The 24,431-nt window shown below is 46.6% G+C and overlaps 1 protein-coding gene across 1 annotated transcript in view; it reads right to left on the minus strand.

The window, feature by feature from the left end:
- Nucleotides 1-24,431, minus strand: part of LOC147684579 (metalloproteinase inhibitor 3-like) — a 104,600-nt gene that overhangs the window by 9,279 nt on the left and 70,890 nt on the right. The window contains exons 4-5 of the mRNA XM_086940418.1: nucleotides 20,747-20,861; nucleotides 414-534 (exon numbers count right to left, since the gene is read on the minus strand). Coding sequence (XP_086796544.1) covers nucleotides 414-534; nucleotides 20,747-20,861 — 236 coding nt within the window. The remainder of the gene's footprint in view (nucleotides 1-413; nucleotides 535-20,746; nucleotides 20,862-24,431) is intronic.

Here is a 24,431-nt window from a genome sequence, read left to right on the forward strand (position 1 = left end):
ACGAAAACTGACCAGTGGCTGCAAGGAGTATTTGAAAAGGTAAAGACTGGATGTTATTATATGTCCGTTGGAAGATGGCCACTGGAAATTATAGGGAAACTACCTGGCTTTGCAAGTCCTTATTTATGGCGCTTGAGATTTAGGGTGGAAGGGCGCTTAACCATATTGTCTTGTACTTACAGAAGCCCTGCTGTTGGCTGTTGTGAGCTCTTCAATTGGCTGCAGTAAAGTATGAAAATGTGTCTTTCCCTATTTGACCACAAGGCCATTCACCCAAATTCTAAAAAGGAAGTTATCCTAAAATATGAGGACGTGATTGGTAGGCTTGTTTAAGTGGAGGGAGTATGGCCTTAATTGTTTTAATTCCTGTGTTCTTATTTCATTAGTGGCATCAGAGCTCTGAATTTACTCACTTTGCAGTCAAGTCACAACTGTAGGCACCTTCCATCCCCTCTTTCTCGGCCTCAGACAACTGACTCCAGGGAACAATGAAGTTACAGTGGATCACGTCCACACGACCATTCTGTATTTCACCTGTCAGTGAAGTGATAAAGAAAAGGCACTGATTAACTCTTGTTACATCACAATATATTATGTTTGTGACTTTTGAACAACTAACTGCTAGTCAAATCTTGAACTCCATCATTTATGCATTTCTGATTTTCCCTGTAGCTTCTCTTCCCATCGTCCTGACTCTATTTTATTTTGCCCACAAGCTTAATTTATCTTACATTTACCACAGGAGTAGCCACAGTTGATTAATCAGGGCATGACCCATGTCAGACGTTTTGTTTACTAATATACAGTGAGTCAAGTTGTGAATCATTTATATAGTCTGCAGTAGTCAAGAATATCTATCATTGCTTCAGTTCTCATGGATCAATGTTGGCTTCATGGGACATAGCCACATTATGAGCCTCATTTATGAGGAACTGGAGTAGGGCAGTGCCACAAGTGTTCTCGCTGTACTGCCCCACACCAATATCAAAGGGCAGGAATGCACTGTATTTATGAAACATGGTGCAGTCCATTCCTTTCCCCTGTACAGCAACACAATTTGCTGCCTAGCGCGAACGTAGGCACCCTTGCACCATGGTGCAAGGATGCCTTTGTTGCAGGCAGGATTGTTTTAGTGCAGGAAGGGTTACCTATCAATACCAAGAGGTGCTGTCCTCTTTCTATTTGTGCTGCAGAATGAGGAAAAAAGAAGAGAAATACAAATAATGTTCCTTGTTATGTCTGCTGTGGGGATGCATAAGATTTGATGCTGCCCAAGGTTTAGGCGATTCAGTAAATATAGAGCAGCGGCAAAATCTGTGGGTGTTGCGTGGAAAAACCCACTGCCACACCCATGGAATGCCTCCAATGCAGCGACTTACACTGTCTTCCCGTAATCCATAATCTAAGAGGCCATGCAAAGCCATGCAGGGTGGCTCTGCATTGCCTCATAGATAATATTAAGAGGCAAGAGTAAAAAAATGACACTCCATTGGTGCAAGTCTCTCATAAATAAGCCCATATGTGGTTTACCCTAGACTTACAATAGACTTAGACTGTCTTGCCTTAATCCATATCTATGAGGCCATGCAAAGCCATGCAGGGTGGCTCTGCGTCGCCTCATAGATATAATTAAGAGGCAAAAGTTTAAAAAAAAATGACACTCCAGTGGTGCAAGCCTCTCTTAAATAAGCCCCTATATGGTTTACCCTGGACTTACAATAGACTTCCATATCTTGAATGCATAAAATATGCCATCTTGAGCTCCACTGGCAATCATTGTGAAACCATTTTACACACTAAGCGATACTAATCACCTAGGCATAGATCACGCAGGTGAACATAAACTCGCTATCATAAACCATACTAGGTAAAACAACCTCTTAATCATAAAACACATTTAGAGGTATAGAACAGGAATAAAGGCATTGCACATTGCGCATAAATCACACTAGGCATAAACAGTGTACCCCAAGCGAGGGCACAACACATGAGGACTGTTCCCAGGCCAACTGGCCTTCCACAGGGCCCAAAGGCCCTGTGTCCAAAACAGTCAGGGCTGGCTGCGCACGCAGCCAAAAGCAACAGCACAAAAGAACAGGCCTAAACGTGGCAGCTGGCGATAGTTGCTGTGCAGCTGCAGCTGTAAAGGTGAAGATGGGGGAGAAGGAGTGTGTTTCACTACTGAGTTCAAACCAGGAGGTATGGGCTCTCAGAGGCCCTTTAAACAAATGGGCCCCCTTCATTGGAGCCCTGGGGCTCGGGTAAACAATCAGCCACACGTTGGAGCCATCTAGACTCTGAAAACAAATATGCCCCCTAATAAAGTATGGGCCCCTCTGGGCCTGGGTAAGGAATTATCGCCAAAGGTTTTGGAGCCGCGCGCGGGCTCCAGAAATGATGGGGGCAAACATGGGAAAGAACACAGGCCCCTCTGGTCCTTTTAACAGCTATGGCCCGTTAAAGTAAATATGCCCATGATGGAGCAATTTAGGCTCTGAAAATAATGGCCAAAGCGGTGGAGCGGACCGCTGCAAGACGGGGCCGCTCAGAAGTGAAAATAGCCCTGTGCCTTGATCCGGCACTATTAGCTGACCACACTGTGCTCCCTACAGCCCTGCTTCACTCACTGAGCTGATTCAGGGGTGCTCCTCTTCCTCAAGTGCAGCGGGGCAGCACTGGCAATGTGCCTCGAACCCCCTCCGCTTGTAGTCTTTCTGGGCTGCGGGGCTCTTCACTTGGATGCAGCGGCAAGCTTCGCCCGTTCCCTCTCCTGGGACCGGGGCTTCGAGGTAGGTGTCGCAAAGCCCCAGACTTCTCCTCACTTCACCCGGGGCTCTCAGGCACCGTGGCTGCACTCTGCTTCCGGGGCTCCCCACAGCGTATGGGAGCCCCGCAAATCTAGCGCCTCTTCTGGCTTCCGCCTCAGAGCGTGGGGAATCTCCGCGCTGCACGCCGGTGACGCTGCGGGAGTCCCTGACGGCCAGGGCCAATCCCAGCATGGCGCCGGAGCGATGTCAGCGGCTCTTCATTGCCGCGGCGGGGATTACTTTTTGGGAAAAGCGAGGGGTAGACTCCCTCAATAAAAATATATGTTGAAGCGGGGTGGGCACCCGCGTTGGCTCTGATAATGCAGGGTAGGGACCTGCTTAACAACAATAAAAATAAGCGGGGTGGGCACCCGCAGTTAAGCAATTTTGGGGGAATCTCTATCCTGGGGATTCCCTCGAAGACGATCGCAGCCCAGCGCTGCCAGGGCAATGCACAGAGGCCCTTCCTCGCAATAAGGGGCAAATTAAGACACATCGCTTCCCAGGCGCTTGGGGAAAAATGACAGCCCAAGCGCTCCCAGGCTCCTGAAGTCACAGTTCCGGCATTTTAGCACAAAGTCCAGAGAAATGTCTTTCAGCAGGCAGGGGGCAAAGGGCTGGGCCCAGGGCCAGCTCACAGGAGCCTCCAGCAGGGAGGCAGTCCCCGGTGGCGGTTCCTCCTGGTACCCAGCAGCAGCAGCAGGCCCCCCTTAATTCAGGAACAAGAGAGAACCTTTTACATGGTGTCACATCCCCTTCTTATACCCACATTTCCTTTGTCTAAAGCTGTAGAGCAAGGGGAGAACCAGTTACAACTGGTTCTGGAGCACTTTGTTTTGCTCAGCCCCTCTCCCTATTCACAGGACAGGCTAGAGACATCAGAAGCACCACAGGGGCGGAGCCATCTTTGGGGAGGGAAGGCACAAGCCTATTCAGGTCCCAGGTGCAACTCCTCACTCCCATCTACGTGCAGATCTCCCTATTCACCACGGGGCAGACCCATCCTGGATCCTCGAGCCAGGCACACCAGCCAGCTCCTGTCACTCACAAGCCAGCCAGTCAAGTCACATTCACTGCACACAGAAATGCCAACTTCTAAAAGTGGCACTTCTCCACTAGTCACATACAAAATGCGCACACCGTTGCGCATCATTTCAGCTCACGCGTTCGCACATACCAAACTCGCCCCTGCACTCCTCTCACACCAGGAATTACCATGGACACACATATGCCCCATGCATTTCTATGGGAGGGCATGCAAATCTCACCACACGCACTCAGAGTGCGCACACACTTTACATGGGGACACGGTGCTAAAGTGTGCAGAAGCCAAAAACTACTAGTATCAGGTCACATTTAAAGGCAAAAAGTTTAGAGGTGAATCTGCCAAAAGGGCCAAGTCCAACACCAACCCATTTTAATACTGAGGTACTAGAGTGCAATTTGCATACCTTGCAGGTCTGCATTTAAAAAACCATATATTTACCATCAAATGTTAAATAGTTACTGGTGAGAACAAATTAAATAATATTAAACATGTGTGAATTGTCCATAAAACAAAGCCATCTTGTTTTAAGGAAATATTTGACTGATTTAATATCAGCAGTATGTTGACACACATCCAAAAGTCTTTATAAAGACATGTTTCTAGGTCCATCCTGGAACCCAGGTTGTATTCACAGATGTGACATGCATTACATATTGTTAAAACAATTGTACCTGCCTAAAGGCTCCCTACGTATCGACAGATAAGCTTGCAGTGCAGCTTTCTCAGTGAACTTACTTTTATTTATATACATATATATATATACATATATATGAATTCGCAACTTGCCTTGTCGCAGGGGGAGCACCTTAGAGCTGGTGCCAACCACGAGACCAAGGCAGGATCTCGTATTTCTATCGCCTCAAAGTTCAAAGAAATGATGGCCCTCCACTCGGGAAACTTTTCAACAGCATTTATTTTCAGGCTGCGATGACCTACGCATTTCGAACGTTACGTTCTTGATCACGGTAACATTTTCAACAGTCAGTCCCTTTTCACTTTTACTTTAAATACACATTTCACACCCAATGCATTGGTTTAGTTAAATGATGTTAATTTAACTACAATGCCCACAATGCAGAGGGGCTGTTGAGAAGCAAACACTTTGAGTATTCTCTAAAGGCTCTCTAGACTTTGTTCATTCTGGCCACCCAGTTGGGGGTTGCTAGTTAAGTAGCCCTAAGCAGTGCCTGGTGCACGGTGTTGCATAAACGGTGCACCAGCTCTCAGGCGCATCGAGCCTTGGTAGTTATTCCTGAACAAAGTTATGACTGCAAAAAAATGACACTCTGGTAGATTAGTGTATATAAGAGCTTGCACAAAATCTAGAGCTAACGCTTTAAGGAACAACTCTCTGCAAATAAACTCTCTGAAGTGTTTCAATATCATCCCTTCCTTTTTTCCTAAAAAAAAGAAATAAGTTCTAAATCTGTAGAGATGTCTGAGTTTCTTCAAAAAGAATATGTTGGTCAAGTAGAGATCAATGCAAGTCCTGGAATTCCCATCCAGGTAGTACCTTCACCAGTAGTACCCTCCACTTCACCGACTATAATCAGGGGATCACAGCCTTCCGATCTTCAATATTCAGAATCTGGGGTGGCTGACTCTTTACTGGCAAGCCTAACTATCCACCCGTTTGTGAATGGGGTCTCTGAACTGGAAGGAGTTTCGCAATCAGTATCAAAAGCGGGAGAATATATAATGGAAGATTTTACTTTACCTGATATAAATTTAGATCAGCCATTAAAAATGTTCCACGCTCACAAACAAGAATCATCCAGGGTTTTTATTCCCTCCACTCTACCATCCTCTAAGGATCATTCTGTGATACTGCAGCTGTTCAGAAGTACAAGCTTATTAGACTCACAGGGTTCTATTACTCCTGATCTCTCCCGGGATTTTCTTCCTTCAATTCCTAATCTAGAATCACAAAGGCCGATGTCGCAATCACTGCTTTGTCTAGAAAGAGTGTTAGTTTCCATCTTAGCCCTAAGGGAGAAATCAGTAGATAACTCCGATTTTATTCTGGACTCCGGCTTAGCCCTGACATACATATTCCCCCTAGTTACCTAACCCAGAGAAAGGATCTTACATTCCCCTTCGTTTGAAGGTAGACTCTAACAAGTCTCACTCGACCTCAACAGACTTTTTTCCACATGTTAAAGGGTGGGACTTTGGCACTCAGGCTGGCAAGCCTTTTTCTAGTAGAAATACCAATATCAAAACGAAAGAAAACTGTGATACTCTTGATAAGTCACTTTCTTCTTTACTGCAGCTTTTCGACTATTAACCTTTAGCTACAGTTGCCGCATCTTCGCTCCGGATGCAAACTATGATGGAAAATACAAATACAAATATAATTCAAAAGGTCTTCCCTATCTTTCTAAAATCTGGTATTAATTCTTCAAAGCAGCCTATAGAGGAAGATTTTAAAGTTGGATGCTCTCCGAGTACGGAAAGAGTTCTTAAGAACAAAAGTTGCAAGATACCTAAGACAAAAAAATCGAAAAAAGAGAAAAAACGTCAAAGGATAAACAAAAAAAGGTCAAAACAGTTACGCTTTGATCCAAAATCTATCCATATTAGATCTCCAAAGCTGGATTGAATTGTTCCGAAGACGGAAGATGGACACGAATACAATCCTTTGGGTTCTTGTTCTCCCTCTTTGAACTTATGTTTTCCTAATAAATCGACCAAAGATGCAGTATCATTAGATACAAATGTTTCTCCTATGGTTCAGAGTACATTGAAACCTAATGCCTCTTTGTTTGCTTCCGCTCTAGGTACCAATGTAATTTACAGCTCCAATAATACCATCCCTGCTTTGATAATAACTTCCAGCCTGCCCCTTACAGCTTGGATTTCTCGTTTATTTTTGATTATGAATTATATATGAACAGGTCTTTTTTGTTAGGTTGTTTTGCTGAAATCGCGGGTCTGCGGATGATTGAAAGTAATGATTTAGCTCTCGTGGAGGTACAAAAATATAATAATCTCAGGGGTGCAAGAGTTAAATTTTCATCAAAAGCAATCCCCCACCTGATTTTGGCACACAGCGATAAATTACACTGTTGTGGCATTGGTGTTTTAATTCCCGAGGTGGTGCTATCTCTAAAAAAGTGTCCCAAATCAAGCTGCTTAATATTGATGTAGAATCCTGCAGGACGAGGTACACCATTTCTGGAGAAAGAAAGTACTTTGCAGGTCTTTCTTGGTAAAAATGGTAGGAGGGTTTTGCTCCATACCGAAAAAATATATTCAATATGTGCCTCCTGCAGAGAAGGAAAATAGGAAATGGTGCTGGGTTGCAGGTGCTCTTAATTCAAATAGACCTTTAGGCCTAAGATGTGGGAATTCTTCCCTGCAAGGATATTAATGTGATATCTTGGAACGCAGCCGGCCTTAGCACAAATAAAAAACAATTTATATTCTTGAAAGAGCAGAATCCCGGTATAGTTTGTCTTCAAGAGACTTGGATAAATTAGAACTGGTCCACCGAAGATTATATCGTGCTAAGCCGGCTGGCGCTCCATGTAAATAGAGGTCATGCTAAAGGAGGTATTGCAATCTTGTTAGGTACAAGCCTCAGCTGTTCCTATAAAGAATTTTCTCACGCCTCTAACTTAATTCAGGCGGTTAAGTTGGATCATAAGATCGGACAGGTTCTGTTGGACTCATTGTTGATAATAAATGTATACTTACCTCCGGACGCATCCTCTTCACACCTATTAAAAGATCTTTTCTCCTTTATTTCCTCTATCCTGGAATCTGAATTTTGTAGGTACACAATATTAGTGGGAGATCTAAACTCTAAAGTCTCATCGCATAGTCTGAGGGTATTTTCTAACATTGAAAGAAAATGAAGTCCTAAATATTCCCACAGCTCGATTCCCGAACAATAGCAGGACAGATAAAAGAGGAGTTTTACTTCTAGAAGGTCTGATAAGCTTAGATCTTATAATTGCTAACAGGAGGTTGGGGAAAGATATTCCAGCAAACTATATAAATAAGGCTCCTATTGGGAGATCAATTCTGGATTATCTAATTGTCTCTGCAGATTTTTTTCACAAACTGAATAAACTAGAGAGGTCCCAGTTCCTGTATTTTTTGCATGAACGAAGCAATTTATTAAACCTGCTAAAGAGGAAAAGACAGAGGAAAAATCGCTCCCTAAGGCAAATAAAGGAAGATGGTGCATGGACTCAGCTAAAAGAGGCAGCTTCAAAAAATAATTCAAAAAGGTAATGGGAAATAATCGCCGATTGCTGCGGCACTAGGGTGAAATCTCGCCAAATACCCATGGGAGAAGAGGATTGGAAACTTTATTTGCTGAAATTGTACTCTGTGAATCTCAACGCCCTGAGCCAAACTATAAGTAGAAGCCAGCCCAGGTAACTGTGCTTGACTTTTTTTAATCCGACCCAAGGTGAGTGGCGAGCGGAGTAGCTGTGTCGTGGGAGGACTGTTGCTTGGTAGCAAGACGTCAGGACTCATCGCTTAAAGAGAAGTACTGCTTCAGCACGGGACTACAAGGTGCAGTCAGCTAAGTCACTCAAACTCGGAATAATTCCGTAGATTGCAAGATACTTTCCTTGTAAAGATATTTAACACGTGTGCCTCAAAGACAGTTCAAAGACGTGCAGTCACGCTTATGTTTTGAATCATTTTTTGCAAGAGACTCTGGACACTTAGGGGCCGATTCCGATCCTGGAAAAAACGCTCCGATTAGCTGCACGGAGCGTTTTTCCCGTACGAATCATACCTTGCAACGTCCCCCGTACGTACGACGAAGTACGATTCGTACCAGGAGCAGGACTACGTACGAATCATACAAAGACCGTATGACTCGATTCTCCGCATGATTCTCCCTTGGTACACACTGTATGCGACATCTGTATGGATCGCGGGTGCTTTTTCCGACCTGGCAAGTACGATTTGTGTCGGGTATGCACCGTACGACCCTTTTCCTACGAGAGCTGAAAACAGCTGAAAAAGCAGGGTTCGCCCCAAAACAGGTACGGAACCCCCCCCCTGGGTACGGCGTGTACCCCCCATGATCGCAGGGGTACGCACCGTACCCCTGTGTTCATGGGGGGTACGTGCCGTACCCCGCGATCTCTGGGTGTGCGGACCGTACCCCATGTTCGCTCCGTGTTAGGTGTGTACACCCTGCGATCGCGGTGTACATCGCATACCTCCCATGATCGCAGGGGTACGCGCCGCACCCCTGCGTTCATGGGGGTACGCGCCGTACGGGGTGTATGTGATTGTGCGCTTTTCCTTAGGAATTGCCCTTACCTGACCGGACCGTACGAATCGCGTCCTGGTTCCCCGGTCCGGATCGTACTCTTCGGGTCGTACGGCGTGTGTACGGTTCACGGTTTCAGCCTTGCAATACGTACGGATCGCGGCCATTCGGACGGATTCACGGGATGCGGATCGTACTACGCGACTCCGACGGACGGGTACGATTCGTACAGAAAGGGGTCTGGATACGAATTGTACGGACTTTTTGTACCGGGATTGGAATCGGCCCCATAGTTTTAGTTAAATAGATATTTGGGATGTTTGAAATAATCGTATCATCTAAAAGAAAGATTGCCTAATTCTGCACAATTTAAAAGGGCTAAAACCCAGTATGATTCAGTTGTTATGTAAAAGTGATTGTCTGAAAATCTTCCTCCAAAGCCAGTACCAACCATAACGGAGCTGTTCACAGTAAGCCAGGTAAAAATGTTATTTCACAAAAATGAATATTCGATCTAGAGTTGGTGCATCTTGTTGAATTCTTAAGGTTTATTCATCCTTGTTTTTAGCTGGGAGCATTTTGAATAATCATTGATAATTAAGAAGTGACATAAGATACAGGAAGTTTATCCCTGAACAATACAGCGCATAGAAAAATCGTGCATCAAACCAAACAGGTGAATAGATAAAAGTCTATGATTTTGTATTGCAATCTTTTATGATAAATAAGAAGGTATTGATATATATTATTTCTCCTTTAGTAACAGTTTGCAGTAAGCATGGGCGAATTTTGCGAATTCGCAATTCGCAAATTTTACGAATTTGTGAATTCGCAATCCGCAAAATCCGTGAATTTGCGGATTCGCGGATTTTGCTGATTGTGTGGGTAATGGCCGGGCGGGAAAATGGTGCACATCGCTAGTGTGAGGGGCAGGGCCAAACGGGCGAGGCTTATATGCGAGTTCACATGCCTCTTGTGTGCATAAAAGGACAGGCACGGATCAGAGAAGCTCGTGGTCACAGGAACTGCACAGGGATTGAGCTCGTGAAAGTCAATACGCAAAGGCCTCCATCAAGCATCATAGCTATTTTTCGACGATAGATATGGGGAGAACGCACACCTGCCCAGCCTCAACAAAACTCTCATTTTTGGGGGGGCTGATTAACTTTGCCATCACACCAAAGAGCGCCGGGGTCCCTCGAGTGAGCTGTCCATCAAGTGGGTAAAGGGGGCGAAGACGGTGCACACATCACTAGTGTGTGGGGAAGGGCCAAATGGACGGGGCTGATATGCGAGTTCACATGCCTCTTGTGTGTATAAAAGGACAGGCACGGATCAGAGAAGCTCGTGGTCACAGGAACTGCACAGGGATTGAGCTCATGAAAGTCAATTATGCAAAGGCATCCATCAAGCATCATAGCTAATTTTCGACGATAGATATGGGGAGAGCGCACACCTACCAGCCTCGACAAAACACACATTTTTGGGGGGGCTGATTAACTTTGCCATCACACCAAAGAGCGCCGGGGTCCCTCGAGTGAGATGTCCATCAAGTGGGTAAAGGGCGCGAAGACGGTGCACACACCACTAGTGTGTGAGGAGGGGACAAACGGACGGGGCTTATATGCGAGTTCACATGCCTCTTGTGTGTATAAAAGGACAGGCACGGATCAGAGAAGCTTGTGGTCACAGGAACTGCACAGGGATTGAGCTCGTGAAAGTCAATTATGCAAAGGCCTCCTTCAAGCATCATAGCTAATTTTCGACGATAGATATGGGGTGTCGCGGCTCGCGGCGTTGCCGCGGCCGGCCATCCCACTGACACACACGGGAGACCAGGATACTCACTTCCGGCGGAAGTCGAGTACCCGGTCTAGCCCCTGGGAAGCGAGGCACAGAAGCGCTTCCGGGGGAAAACGCATAAACCGCGCTTTTCCCGCCGGCTGAGCGCTTCGGATTCTGAATTCAGGCTGAACCAGAGACCGGCATTCTAGGAGAGCCGCGCTGCCTTGCTACATTGTGTCCGCGGCATACCAGGAGAGCCGCGCTGCCTTGCTACATTGTGTCCGCGGCATACCAGGAGAGCCGCGCTGCCTTGCAACATTGTGTCCGCGGCATACCAGGAGAGCCGCGCTGCCCTGCTCCTTGTTTCCTTCTGCTTCTGGGAGAAAGCCGCGCTGTAGCGCTTCATGGTCTTTGACAGCGCCTTCCAGGAGCGCGGGTGTACTTCTTACCTGGGAGTTCCAGGAAAGCCCTTGTTTATTTTTCATGACCCTTGGTGCGCAGGAGCGCCCTAAGGGTGTACATTTAACCGACTTGTGTTTTGGGGGTTTTTTACTTTGTTCCTTCCCACCGCGCAGGAGCGCTATAAGGGAATACCTCAGCCTGCAGACCTTGTCCCCTTACAGGGAATACCACCAGCTGGGTGGTTAATTCCCATTTCCAGTTACCCGCGCAGGAGCGCTTTCCTTTTTGTTTTAGCTTGGGTGAACGCGCAGGAGCGCTTTCTTTAGTTTGTACTTGGCGATTACGCGCTGGAGCGCCTTCCTCGCTATTCGCAACAGAAGCTGCATTCATCGGGGAACCTTCGTTTCGGGAGCCTTGGTAAGTCCTCACGGGGTACCTGGTCCTGTGTGTGTAGGTGGGGTGGTTCTTTTCGGGTCTGCTTCACTTTCTGATCTTTTCTCATTCTGGTTTCCAGTGACACCGGAACGCCCCACCAGCTCCACGCCATTCTTAACCCTACACCCTGGCTTCCATCCCTGCGTCCATCTCATCCCTGCTGGGTTTCGTCGTCCACGAGGGTTAGGTGGGTACAGGGACGGGAGCTCTTGTCGTCTCTGCGGAATCGCGCCACAAGCAAAGGTGAGTCTTGTGGGGCAAACCTGACAGAATCCGAAGCCCACGTAAACCATTCCGCCCAGACGACATGAGTGGGGAAGTCACCCTGCAAGACATCGCAGTCATGCTGGCTGCCATGCAAACCGAGAACCTCGCCCTCCGCCAGGACATAACGGCCCTACAGGGTCAAATGGCGGCCGGGGTCACTAATCCTTGGGGTTCCACACCCAGCCCCAGAGCCAGATCAGAAGGCCTGTTGAGACAACCTACGTTCACCTTTGGGGGGCCTTCCACCACCGCGAGCCAAGACACAGCCATCCAGGTCGTCACTCCCCACCCGGTGCAGTTGGCACCACCCGAACGGTTTTACGGGGATAGTACTAAGTACGGAATATTCATCCATCAATGCCAACTACATTTCATGGCTAGAATTGCGGCTTTTCCCGACGATGCTTCCAAGGTCGCCTACATCCTTTCTTACATGGGCGGGGATGCGGCTCAGTGGTCCATCTCCTTGGTAGAGAACGACGACCCCATGCTGAACCACCTGCCTACGTTTAAGGAAACTATGCGGCGTATGTTCGCTCGCCATACCTTCGTGCAGGCTGCAGACAACGAGTTGCTCGGCCTCAAGCAAGGCAACCAGGACTTGCTCCATTACATCACCATGTTCAACCGGCTGGTCATCGAGGCCCACTGGCCAGAGGACAAGAAGGTATCAGTGTTCTATCGGGGGTTACGGGATGACCTAAAGGACCTCATCTCGCAGTATCCCGATCCGCCCGAAGCTATAGGCCCTTTCATTGACATGGTGGTGAAAATGAACTTCCGCCTACAGGAAAGAAAGACCGATAGGGGAAAAGGGAACGACACCCGTCTCGTGCCCATTGGTGACAAGGGCGTCGAGAAAGCCAAAGAAGCACCTGCTCCCCAGGGAGAAGCGTCCGAACCCATGCAGATCGGAGGCGTCAGAGGACCACTGACCAGTCAAGAACGGGAAAAAAGGAGGAAGCAGAACCAGTGCCTGTATTGTGGCAAAAGCGGCCACTTTGTACGGGAATGCCCTGCTAAGCCCTCGAGACCACGAGGCAGAAGGCCGTTCGTGTTGCCCATCAGCAAAGGAGACCAGACGGGAAACGAGGAAACCCAGTAGACACAGGGGTCCGTCTTCTGGGTTCTTCGTCATGCACATCTGCGATCCCTGTGGTATACGACGGTAGTCATCACGTCGGCATGGACGTGTCCTTACGGAATCTGGCGGGCAGAACCTGGGTGGTGACAGCCATGTTGGATTCCGGGGCGACAGGCTGCTTTATCGATACAGCATTTTCCCGCGCATTGGGTATCGACACGGTGACGAAGGCCCAACCTGAACCTGTCAAGGCCGTAGATGGAACGGACCTTACTTCCGGCCCCATCCGACACCGAACAGAGACCTTGACCATGATCTTCCCTAACAACCACACCGAGTCCGTATGTTTCGACGTCATCGATGCCCCTCAGTTCAAGGTGATCCTGGGTTTGCCTTGGTTGGTGAAGCACAATCCCCGCATCGATTGGGTGACCAGAACCGTCCGTCTTGAATCTGAGTACTGCAATAGCACATGTTACGCGGAGATCGACCTGACAGGTCCTCGGGTCATACAGGCACACTCGTTACCTGTAGTAGGGATGGGAATGGTTTCCCAAGGAACCATACCAAAAGAATACCAGGACCTAGCGGGTGTATTCGACAAGAAGGGAGCCAACACCTTGCCACCCCATCGATCCTTTGACTGCCGCATAGACCTGATTCCCGGCTCCACGCTGCCATGCAGTAGGATCTACTCGCTCACAGAAAAAGAGAACATCCACCTCCGCTCCTATCTGGACGAATACCTGGACAATGGCTTCATACGTCACTCCAGATCTCCGGTTTCCTCTCCTCTTTTCTTCGTGTCGAAGAAGGAAGGGGATTTGAGGACCTGCATCGACTTTCGTGCGATGAATACCATCACGATTAAAAACCGGTACCCGCTACCGTTGATAACCAACCTCTTGGACCAGGTCAAAAACGCCACCATTTACACCAAACTGGACCTTCGGGGGGCTTACCACCTTGTCAGGGTCCGGAAGGGCGACGAATGGAAGACCGCCTTCCGGACGAAGTTCGGCCTCTTCGAATATCAGGTCATGCCGTTCGGACTCTGCAACGCCCCCGCCGCATTCCAGTTTTTTATTGATGAGGTGTTGAGGGACTTCATCGACGTCTTTTGTATCGTCTACATCGACGACATCCTGATTTATTCACAAACCAACGAAGAGCACGTCCATCATGTACGTTCTGTTCTTCAGCAACTGGAGAAACACCGTCTGTACGTGAAGTTAGAAAAAAGCCTGTTTCACGTCACATCGGTTGAGTTCCTGGGGCACATCATCACACCGGCAGGCATTCAAATGGACAACAAAAAAGTGGAAGCCATCCTGTCTTGGCCTACACCTGAGTCGGTGAAGGGCGTCCAACGGTTCCTCGGCTTTTCCAACTATTATCGTCGTTTTATCACGGGCTTCTCTGAGATGGTGGCTCCCATTACGCGCTTGCTGCGCAAGGGAGTAAGATTTGATTGGGACCAAAAAGCCGATAACGCCTTCCAGGAACTAAAGAGACGGTTTACAACGGCCCCGGTTCTGGTGCACCCCGATACCGAGCAGCCTTTCATCGTGGAGGCTGATGCTTCCAAGGACGCCATAGGCGGTGTGCTATCACAACGGGACTGCGAGACGGGCCGACTGCATCCCGTGGCCTTTTACTCTAAGAAACTCCAACCCGCCGAGCGCAACTACACCGTGTCTGATCGGGAACTGCTAGCCATCAAGACCGCATTCGAGGAATGGCGACACTTCCTGAAGGACTCAAAACATAAAGTGACCATCTATACAGACCACAGAAACCTGCAGTTTCTACGATCAGCACGTGCCCTCACAGCCCGACAGCTCCGATGGACCTTGTTCTTCAACGAGTACGACTTTCTGATTACATTCCGGCCCGGGAAAGACAACGCCAAAGCAGATGCACTATCGCGGCTGGCTGAAACGGAAGAAAACGCCGAGGACCAGGAGCCTGGTCTGATCTTACCGGAGAAGCATTTCCAGGGCATCATCGCTCCTGTTCGTTCCAGTGGCCAGGCAGAACCAGACACGGCACGGTCCGATCCCGTTGTCTTGGAAGGAAACGAAGAAGGAGGGACAAGAAACCAGACTCATCTAACCGGGATGACCGAACAAACAAAGGCCCTATACTTGTGTCATAATCATGTACTCTCCGGCCATCCCGGTTACCACAAAACGCTCGACCTTGTGCGGAGGCAGTACTGGTGGCCAACGATGGTGACGGATACAAAGGCACACGTAACGAACTGCGCAGTTTGCCTGCTTGGCAAGAACAGAACCGAACCATCGGTTGGTCGTTTACAGCCCATTCCCGTGCCTCCTTCTCCCTGGCATACCATCTCCATGGACTTCGTGGTTGAGCTCCCACTCACCAAATCTGGACACACCACGGTTCTCACGATCGTGGACCACCTCACCAAGATGGCACATTTCGTTCCTTTGACGAAACTTCCCACGGCGGCCGAGCTGGCCTTGATATTCGTCCAAGAGGTGGTTCGTCTCCATGGCATTCCTTCCGTGGTCATAACGGACAGGGGATCGCAGTTTGTTTCCCGTTTTTGGAAGGAGGCATGCAGGATACTCGAGATGGACGTACGTCTCTCCTCGGCGTACCACCCCCAGACCGACGGACAGGCTGAAAGAACAAACCACACCATGGAACAGTACCTCCGTTGTCTGCTTCTGACAGTCGAGAAAGAATGGTCCGAAGTGCTCTGGATGGCAGAGTATGCGTACAACAACAGCAAGCATTCGGCCATCGGCATGTCCCCCTTCTTCTGCCTCCATGGCCGCCATCCTCGCACCTCGGCATGGGAAGAGCCTCAGGACAGCCCCCTACCCACCGTGCGTTCTTACCATGGAACACTGCGCGACCTGTGGCAAAAGGCACGGTTCGAGTTGGCCAAAGCAAAGGACACCTACAAGGAGCGGGCAGACGCCCATCGACAACGGGAACCCGCGTATCGCGAAGGCGATAGCGTATGGCTGTCTATTCGGCACCTGAATGTGCCTGGGCCCAAAAAACTGCTGCCACGTTATGTGGGTCCCTTTCCGGTGGAGAAGGTAATCAACCTGGTGGCCATGAAGCTGTCCCTGCCTGCACACATGAAGATCCATCCGGTCTTCCACGTCTCCCTGTTGCGGGCTGTTCAGTCTGGCGGTTTTCTTCCGTCGCCCCCTTCTCCGGTGGTGGTGGAGGGCCAGGAGGAATATGAAGTCAGGGCTATCTTGGGGTCCCGTCGTACCAGGGGCAAGCTGTTCTACCTTGTGGACTGGAAGGGGTACGGTCCCGATGAACGATCCTGGGAGCCCCTGTCCCATGTACGCCATGCTCCTGTTCTGGTCCGTGCTTTTCACCTAAGTCATCCCCTGTGTCCTCGCCCAGTCTCTCTTTTCTGACTTCGGGGGGGGGCCTTGGAGGGGTTCTGTTCTGGGGGTGGGTACTGTCGCGGCTCGCGGCGTTGCCGCGGCCGGCCATCCCACTGACACACACGGGAGACCAGGATACTCACTTCCGGCGGAAGTCGAGTACCCGGTCTAGCCCCTGGGAAGCGAGGCACAGAAGCGCTTCCGGGGGAAAACGCATAAACCGCGCTTTTCCCGCCGGCTGAGCGCTTCGGATTCTGAATTCAGGCTGAACCAGAGACCGGCATTCTAGGAGAGCCGCGCTGCCTTGCTACATTGTGTCCGCGGCATACCAGGAGAGCCGCGCTGCCTTGCTACATTGTGTCCGCGGCATACCAGGAGAGCCGCGCTGCCTTGCAACATTGTGTCCGCGGCATACCAGGAGAGCCGCGCTGCCCTGCTCCTTGTTTCCTTCTGCTTCTGGGAGAAAGCCGCGCTGTAGCGCTTCATGGTCTTTGACAGCGCCTTCCAGGAGCGCGGGTGTACTTCTTACCTGGGAGTTCCAGGAAAGCCCTTGTTTATTTTTCATGACCCTTGGTGCGCAGGAGCGCCCTAAGGGTGTACATTTAACCGACTTGTGTTTTGGGGGTTTTTTACTTTGTTCCTTCCCACCGCGCAGGAGCGCTATAAGGGAATACCTCAGCCTGCAGACCTTGTCCCCTTACAGGGAATACCACCAGCTGGGTGGTTAATTCCCATTTCCAGTTACCCGCGCAGGAGCGCTTTCCTTTTTGTTTTAGCTTGGGTGAACGCGCAGGAGCGCTTTCTTTAGTTTGTACTTGGCGATTACGCGCTGGAGCGCCTTCCTCGCTATTCGCAACAGAAGCTGCATTCATCGGGGAACCTTCGTTTCGGGAGCCTTGGTAAGTCCTCACGGGGTACCTGGTCCTGTGTGTGTAGGTGGGGTGGTTCTTTTCGGGTCTGCTTCACTTTCTGATCTTTTCTCATTCTGGTTTCCAGTGACACCGGAACGCCCCACCAGCTCCACGCCATTCTTAACCCTACACCCTGGCTTCCATCCCTGCGTCCATCTCATCCCTGCTGGGTTTCGTCGTCCACGAGGGTTAGGTGGGTACAGGGACGGGAGCTCTTGTCGTCTCTGCGGAATCGCGCCACAAGCAAAGGTGAGTCTTGTGGGGCAAACCTGACATGGGGAGAGCGCACACCTACCCAGCCTCGACAAAACACACATTTTTGGGGGGGCTGATTAACTTTTCCATCACACCAAAGAGCGCCGGCGTCCCTCAAGTGAGCTGTCCATAAGGTGGGTAAAGGGCGCGAAGACGGTGCACACACCACTAGTGTGTGGGGAGGGGCCAAACGGACGGGGCTTATATGCGAGTTCACATGTGTGTATAAAAGGACAGGCACGGATCAGAGAAGCTCCTGGTCACAGGAACTGCACAGGGATTGAGCTCGTGAAAGTCAATTATGCAAAGGCCTCCATCAAGCATCATAGCTAATTTTCGACGATAGATATGGGGAGAACGCACACCTACCCAGCCTCGACAAAACACACATCATCCTGCTGTAACTATTTTAGGATGGCGCCGGCAAGCTGCCAGCGCCATACTAAAATAGTTACTAAATTAGCTTCATCAGGGCACTAATAGATAAAATAAAGCAGGTGATCGAGCACCTGCTTTATTTTGTCTATTAGTGCTTCCTGTTGAAGCTAACTTAGTAACTATTTTAGGATGGCGCTGGCAGCTTGCCGGCGCCATCCTAAAATAGTTAAAAGTTCAACAGGCTTGAACTTTTGCCCCCCAAATCCGCCGCTCGCGGATCTCGCGGATTTTCAGTAAATTCGTGGGAGTTCGCAGATCGCGGATTTACCGAAAATCCGCGAAATCCGCGAGCGGAACGGATTTTCAGCTCATACTTAGTTTGCAGCAAACAGAAGTAGACGATTCAGCATACACCATCCTGGCCGGCCCAGATAGCAAAATCAAACAGATTATCTTCTCTCCCCCCTTGGAATTTTTGCCAGGAACACTGTTGCAATAACTAGTGTTTCTGAGAGATATTCCAAGAGGGTTGTGGTAGAGTCATCGCCCCTGTCGAATTCCTGGATTTTAGGTGAGTGGTGAGATCAGACTAACAGAAAGTCAAGCTACAAACAATAACGTCTGCCTGGGGGATGGACACTTCCACAGATGATAGCACTTTAGATCAGGGTTCTCTCACAACGCTAGAATTAACTAGAATACTCGCTGGTCTACAAGAAGAGGTAGCTTGATTCCTTGAGTAGTGAAAATTCACTATTAAAAACTGATCTTCAACGTTACAAACCATGTGACAATCCTTGGGAGAAAGGTACAGTAAAACCTAAAGTAGTTGTTCAACCTCCCCAATTTACCTTCGGTACTACCTCCTGATACTTCTACAATTCAACCCCTTAACGTCTGTGTTACCACACCTACTCCGGTCCCCTTTACTCCCCCGGAACGCTTCTATGTCGACAATAGTAAATATGACATATTCATGAATCAAAGTCAATTACATTTTTTATGTCACACCAGAGTCTTTCCTACTGATGCAACTAATGTGGCCTTTGTTTTATCTTACTTGGGTGGGGTAGCCGCTACCTGGTCCATCCTGTTCGCTGTAAGGAATGATCCCTTGCTACACAATTTCCCACGAATTAAAGAAGAGATGTGAAAGTTGTTCGCCAGGCATCACTTTATTCAGTCTAGTGATAATGAGTTGTTAAATTTATGCCAAGGTAGCAAGGACTTGTTAACATACATCACATCTTTTAATCACCTAATTGCTGAAACCGAATGGCCTTCAACCCATATAGCCCTGTCTCTGTTACGTCCATGTTCTCAGTGTCTGGGTACTTGAATTCTTCTCAGCCACCAGCAGCCCTACCCTAATTCATCATATTTCACCCACCCTGTCACCTCAGTTGTGACCCAACCATATGCAAATCATCCTTTACCAGCTCCAATAGGAACAGTCCATCCGGAACTGCCAGGCCAGGTCCTCCCTGAACCAGAACACAAGCAACCCAGGACCTGTTTCACCCTTATTATGGGCTCATCAGCTAGATATAGCTTGATTCCAGTGGCACATTGAGCATGGGACCCATGTCTAGGCATGCCTGTTACAATTAAGGCATCAAAATACAAAGTGATGAATGGAATGCTTGAATTAATCTCAGCTATGGATAATTGCCTAGCGTCCACCCTAATCCATCGTGTTTCACCGACCATGCTACCTCAGTTTGGATCCAGCCATATGCAAATCAGCCTTGATCCTGCTCAAATCAGAACAGTCCAGTCCAAACTACCAGGCCAGGTCCTCCCTAAACTGGAACACAAGCAACACAGGACTGGTATTGCCATTATTATGGGTGGCTCAGCCAGTTATAGCTTCGTTCCAGTGGCACAATGAGCACACTGCACATGCTGCAAATTGTGTCACTGGAACCAGGCTGTACCTGGCTGATGGGCCCATAACCAGGCTAAAACTGGTCCTGGGTTGCTTGTGATCCGGTTCAGGGTGCACGTGGCTTGGTATTTTAGGCTGGACTGTTCCTAGCAGGATCAAGTTTATAGGCCTAGACTAAGCTGACAAAACTCTGGAGCTCCTTACAGAGTAGGCACTAACTAAAAATCTACCAGCAATGAGTCAAAGGGGGTGAAGGGGGGGGGGGAGATAAAATGGTAACTAATAACTCACGAGGCATGGTTTCCTAAGAAAACTCAGCATGTACACAAGGCACTGCTCCTTCATAGATGCAATCAATTGATGAGCCCAGTATCACAAGATGCCCTTTTCACAGGTGCAGGGTATCAATGTAGGACTCATAGGCCATCTTGGAAAGTCTTTTCTTCCGTAGATCTTTTCCATTGTCTGACTACACCATGTCAAATCTTCCAGTTATAAACTTTCTTGTGGCTCAGGGTACTATCCCTAGTGAAAATCACAGCTACATTAACACCATCCATAACCATAAAAGCCAAACAACATGCCACTGAACTGCATGTGTCCTCCAGCAGACATCTAGGAATCCAAAGGAAGTGAGTTGAGAGATGACCTTCACAATTGTTTACAAGATACCAAGATGGAAGAGGAATCTGATTTGAAAGACACTCCATTTGCTGCACTCATCTTGTGTTATAATCTGATTTGTATGTCTGTTTTGTAAATTCAGTCCCATGTGTTCTACCGCCATCTATTACTAGCATTAGGTGCTACATACCTTACCCAAATGTGCATACAATATTATTAGAAAGGTCTTACCTGTTATCAAGTAGTCCTTATTGTAATCATCTGGACTGACAAAATATTCACAGTAGTATAGTGTTGCGGTGTAGATAAATTTCAGGTGCTGGATCTCAGAGCCACCTTTGAACACCTGCAGAGGTTGTTGAAAAAGATTCAGCATTTCATTACTTTCCCATATCTATCAGCATTATTGTGAACTTTCTTCTGATGCTTTTGCTCCCCTTTACCTCAGTCAGAAAGAAGAGTCTATTAAAGGCAGATGGTGATAGAGTTTTCTCTAATGCAGTTTAATGGTTAAAACATAGCCAAACAGAACTCAGACAAACATAACCTATTGATCAGTCTTTTATCTATGTTCATCAACCTTACCATTGAAGTCTACAGTCCTGATGTTTCAAAAGTTGCCATTAGATATTATGGCACACCTCACAAACTTTATTTATTTATTTATTCATATTTGAATATGTTATCTAATTTGCAAAACAAAAATTAAACCAACTTATCCAGATACACAAATACATATGCTTTTAAAAATCAAAATGAAGATAACCATTAAAAGATTCCACATCCTCCATTAGAAATAAACAGGTTAATATTGCATCTTTTCTTTGGTCCTAGTAGCTTCCTTTTTAAGTAGGCATGACTCTTTGATGAAGCCTTGAGTACTGAGGCTGGCACCATATCCAAAGAAAAACTCACATTTCACCCATAATGCATTAGAAAAATTCTAATGTATAAATTGTAATCCAGCTACAAATGTTTTTCTCTTTAGTATTGAGGCTGCTGGCCAAATGTCTAATAAATATTGTTTCACAGCTGAATCAGATAAAAACCTTCCTCCAGTGTCTAAAGTGCTTATGAATTGCTCCATTGTAAAGTATCTACTTTTTAAATTTCATGGGATAGCAAGAGAAGTACTCAAAAAGTGTGTGGGTTCCTCAACAGATTTACAACAAAATGATATGAAGATTACTGCACCTTACTTGCTATAACCATTTTTAAAAAGTCACATAGTTTTAAACACAGGTGTTATTTACAGGAGGCCTGAGGTTCACTTTTTTTGATGCTCCGGTGAGATGAGATGCTCCAGACCTCTCAATCATATCTATGAGGTGACCCAAAGCCATCCTGTGTGGCTTTGCATGGCCTCATAGATATGGAGTAAGGCAAGGCAGTGCTGCATTGACTTACTTTGCCTTGAGGAGGCGTTCCATGGATGTTGGGTTGGTGTTACCCTTGTCGTCGTCTCCCCAACTCCAATCCCCCACTCTTACCTACGGCCATTGAGGGGCAGCAAACGCAGCAACTGCCATGGACAGCAAAAGGTCTAGCTATGCCTTACATTTCTGTTTTTTACTTTTTCTGAATAGGGTTGCAGTTCTCCCTTGACTTTCAGATCTCAAAAATGTTCTTGCCACTCTCTAGTCCGCAGTACACAAGATCTTTTGAAAAGCTGACTCCTTCATCAACCATTTCAGCAGCTCTTTCTAATTATTAGGGATGGACCGCCTGTTTCAGTCGGCACCATTACATCAATCCTTTCCTTTACAGAACTCAGGTTCTCTCACCAGAAGGCTGTATTTTCCATTTGAAGAAATTATTTAATATTGATTAATAACAAACTTCAGAGAGCCCGCACTTACCAGCAAAGGCTGGCTGTGCCCTGAATTTAATAGTTTCTGATAATATTTAAAGATTATAATAATCAGACCCAGTTCCAGACTTAGGGCTACGGTTGTTGTCCCCCTTTGCAGGACAAGTTAGCCCTTCTGGATATCCATTCAATAGCTTTATGGCTATCTAATCCACTAGCTTAATGAAAGTTGAGGGTGCTCCCTGCAAGGTGCATGGAGGGGCCCCCTCTGAGCTTAATCAGGAGCTCTCCGGTCAGAGTGCTATGCTGAGGGGGCCCACTGGAGCTTGGGGGTGCCCCCACCCCTGATCCCATCAATACTTTGCTCCTATATAACAGCAGAATAACAGTTTTCTAGTTATATTTCATTTTTAAAACCTCCGCTGAATTGTGACGTTGTTCAAGATCTATAGGGGCTTATTTACAAGCTCCCTGTGCTGCCGGTACGTCACTTTTTCCCATATAAAAAGTCACGCACCGGCGAAAAGGGACTTGTAAATAAGCTCCATACATTTTAGCACTGCTGTTGCTTTTCCCACATACGGATCACTGACAGAATACAGAATGCCAAAATATCGACCTACCAAAATATAGTGGACAAAATGTAGAATGCAAAAATATTGAATTCCTATCTGCAAACAGGTAAGTACAAAAAAATTGAATCAAAAATATAGTTGTAAAAAATATAGTTAGTCAAAATATCAAATTGTATTAAATGTCTTAAAAGTAATTTAAAATTAATGAAATATTAAATCTAATGAACTAAAACATACTTAAAAATACTTTAATAACCTTAAAATTAATAAATAATTAATGTAAGTTAAAAAAACATACCATTTTATTTTTTCATACATATATATATATATATATATATATATATATATATATTAACGTAGTATTAATATAAAATTTACAATATATTTACCCTAGGATAGCGGGAGGGTAAAATTTACTATTACCAATCCAGTGAGTACAACAGTAGGGAAAGCGTTGGATAGCGTAGGGGTAAAATTACTATTCCCACTCCAGAGAGTGCAACAGTAGGGAGAGCGTTGGATAGCGAAGGGGTAAAAAATACTATTCCCATTCCAGAGATGCAACAGTAGGGAAAGCGTTGGATACGTAGGGGTAAAAATTCCTATTCCCCCTCCAGTGAGTGCAACAGTAGGGAAAGCGTTGGATAGCAAGAGGGTAAAAATTACTATTACAACTCCAGAGAGTGCAACAATAGAGAAAGCATTGGATAGCGTAGGGGTAAGCATTACTATTCCCACTCCAGATACTGCAACAGTAGGGAACGCTTTGGATAGACAGGGGTAAAAATTACTATTCCCACTCCAGAGAGTGCAACAGTAGGAAAAGCGTTGGATACCGTAGGGGTAAAAATTACTATTCCCACTCCAGAGAGTGCAACAGTGGAGAAAGCGTTGGATAGTGTAGGAGTAAAAAATACTATTCCCACTCCAGTGAGTGCAACAGTAGGGAAAGTGTTGGATAGTGGGAGGGTAAAATGTACTATTCCCACTCCAGAGAGTGCAATAGTAGGGAAAGCATCGGATAGCGTAGGGGTAAAAATTACTATTCCCACTCCAGTGAGTTTGACAGTAGGGAAAGTAATGATTTAATATACTAATAAAAATAAATTAAATATCAATACCAATAAAAAATTAATTACAATGAATTACCAATTTATTGTTATGCAATAAATAATCAATTAGAAATACAAATAAATATTAGTTATTAAAAATTAATTACCTATTCATAAATAATTAACAACTAATTAATTTTCAATAACTAAAACGAATTAATGATACAAATAAATACCAATTAATAATTAACTAGCTGTAAGTTAATTATCAATACACAAAAAGTATTTTTAATATGTAATTAATTACAATTAATTACTTCCCACCCTATTCCCCTATAAACCCAAAATCCACTACATAAAAATGTATTAATACAATTATCAATTAATCCATTAATACAAATTAATTATCAATTAATAAAAATGAATTACGAATTAAAAATGTATTAACAATAAATTAAAAATCAACACCAATAAATAAA

This window comes from Lissotriton vulgaris, chromosome 10 (assembly GCF_964263255.1).
Source record: "Lissotriton vulgaris chromosome 10, aLisVul1.2, whole genome shotgun sequence".
Classification (NCBI taxonomy): Eukaryota; Metazoa; Chordata; class Amphibia; order Caudata; family Salamandridae; genus Lissotriton; species Lissotriton vulgaris.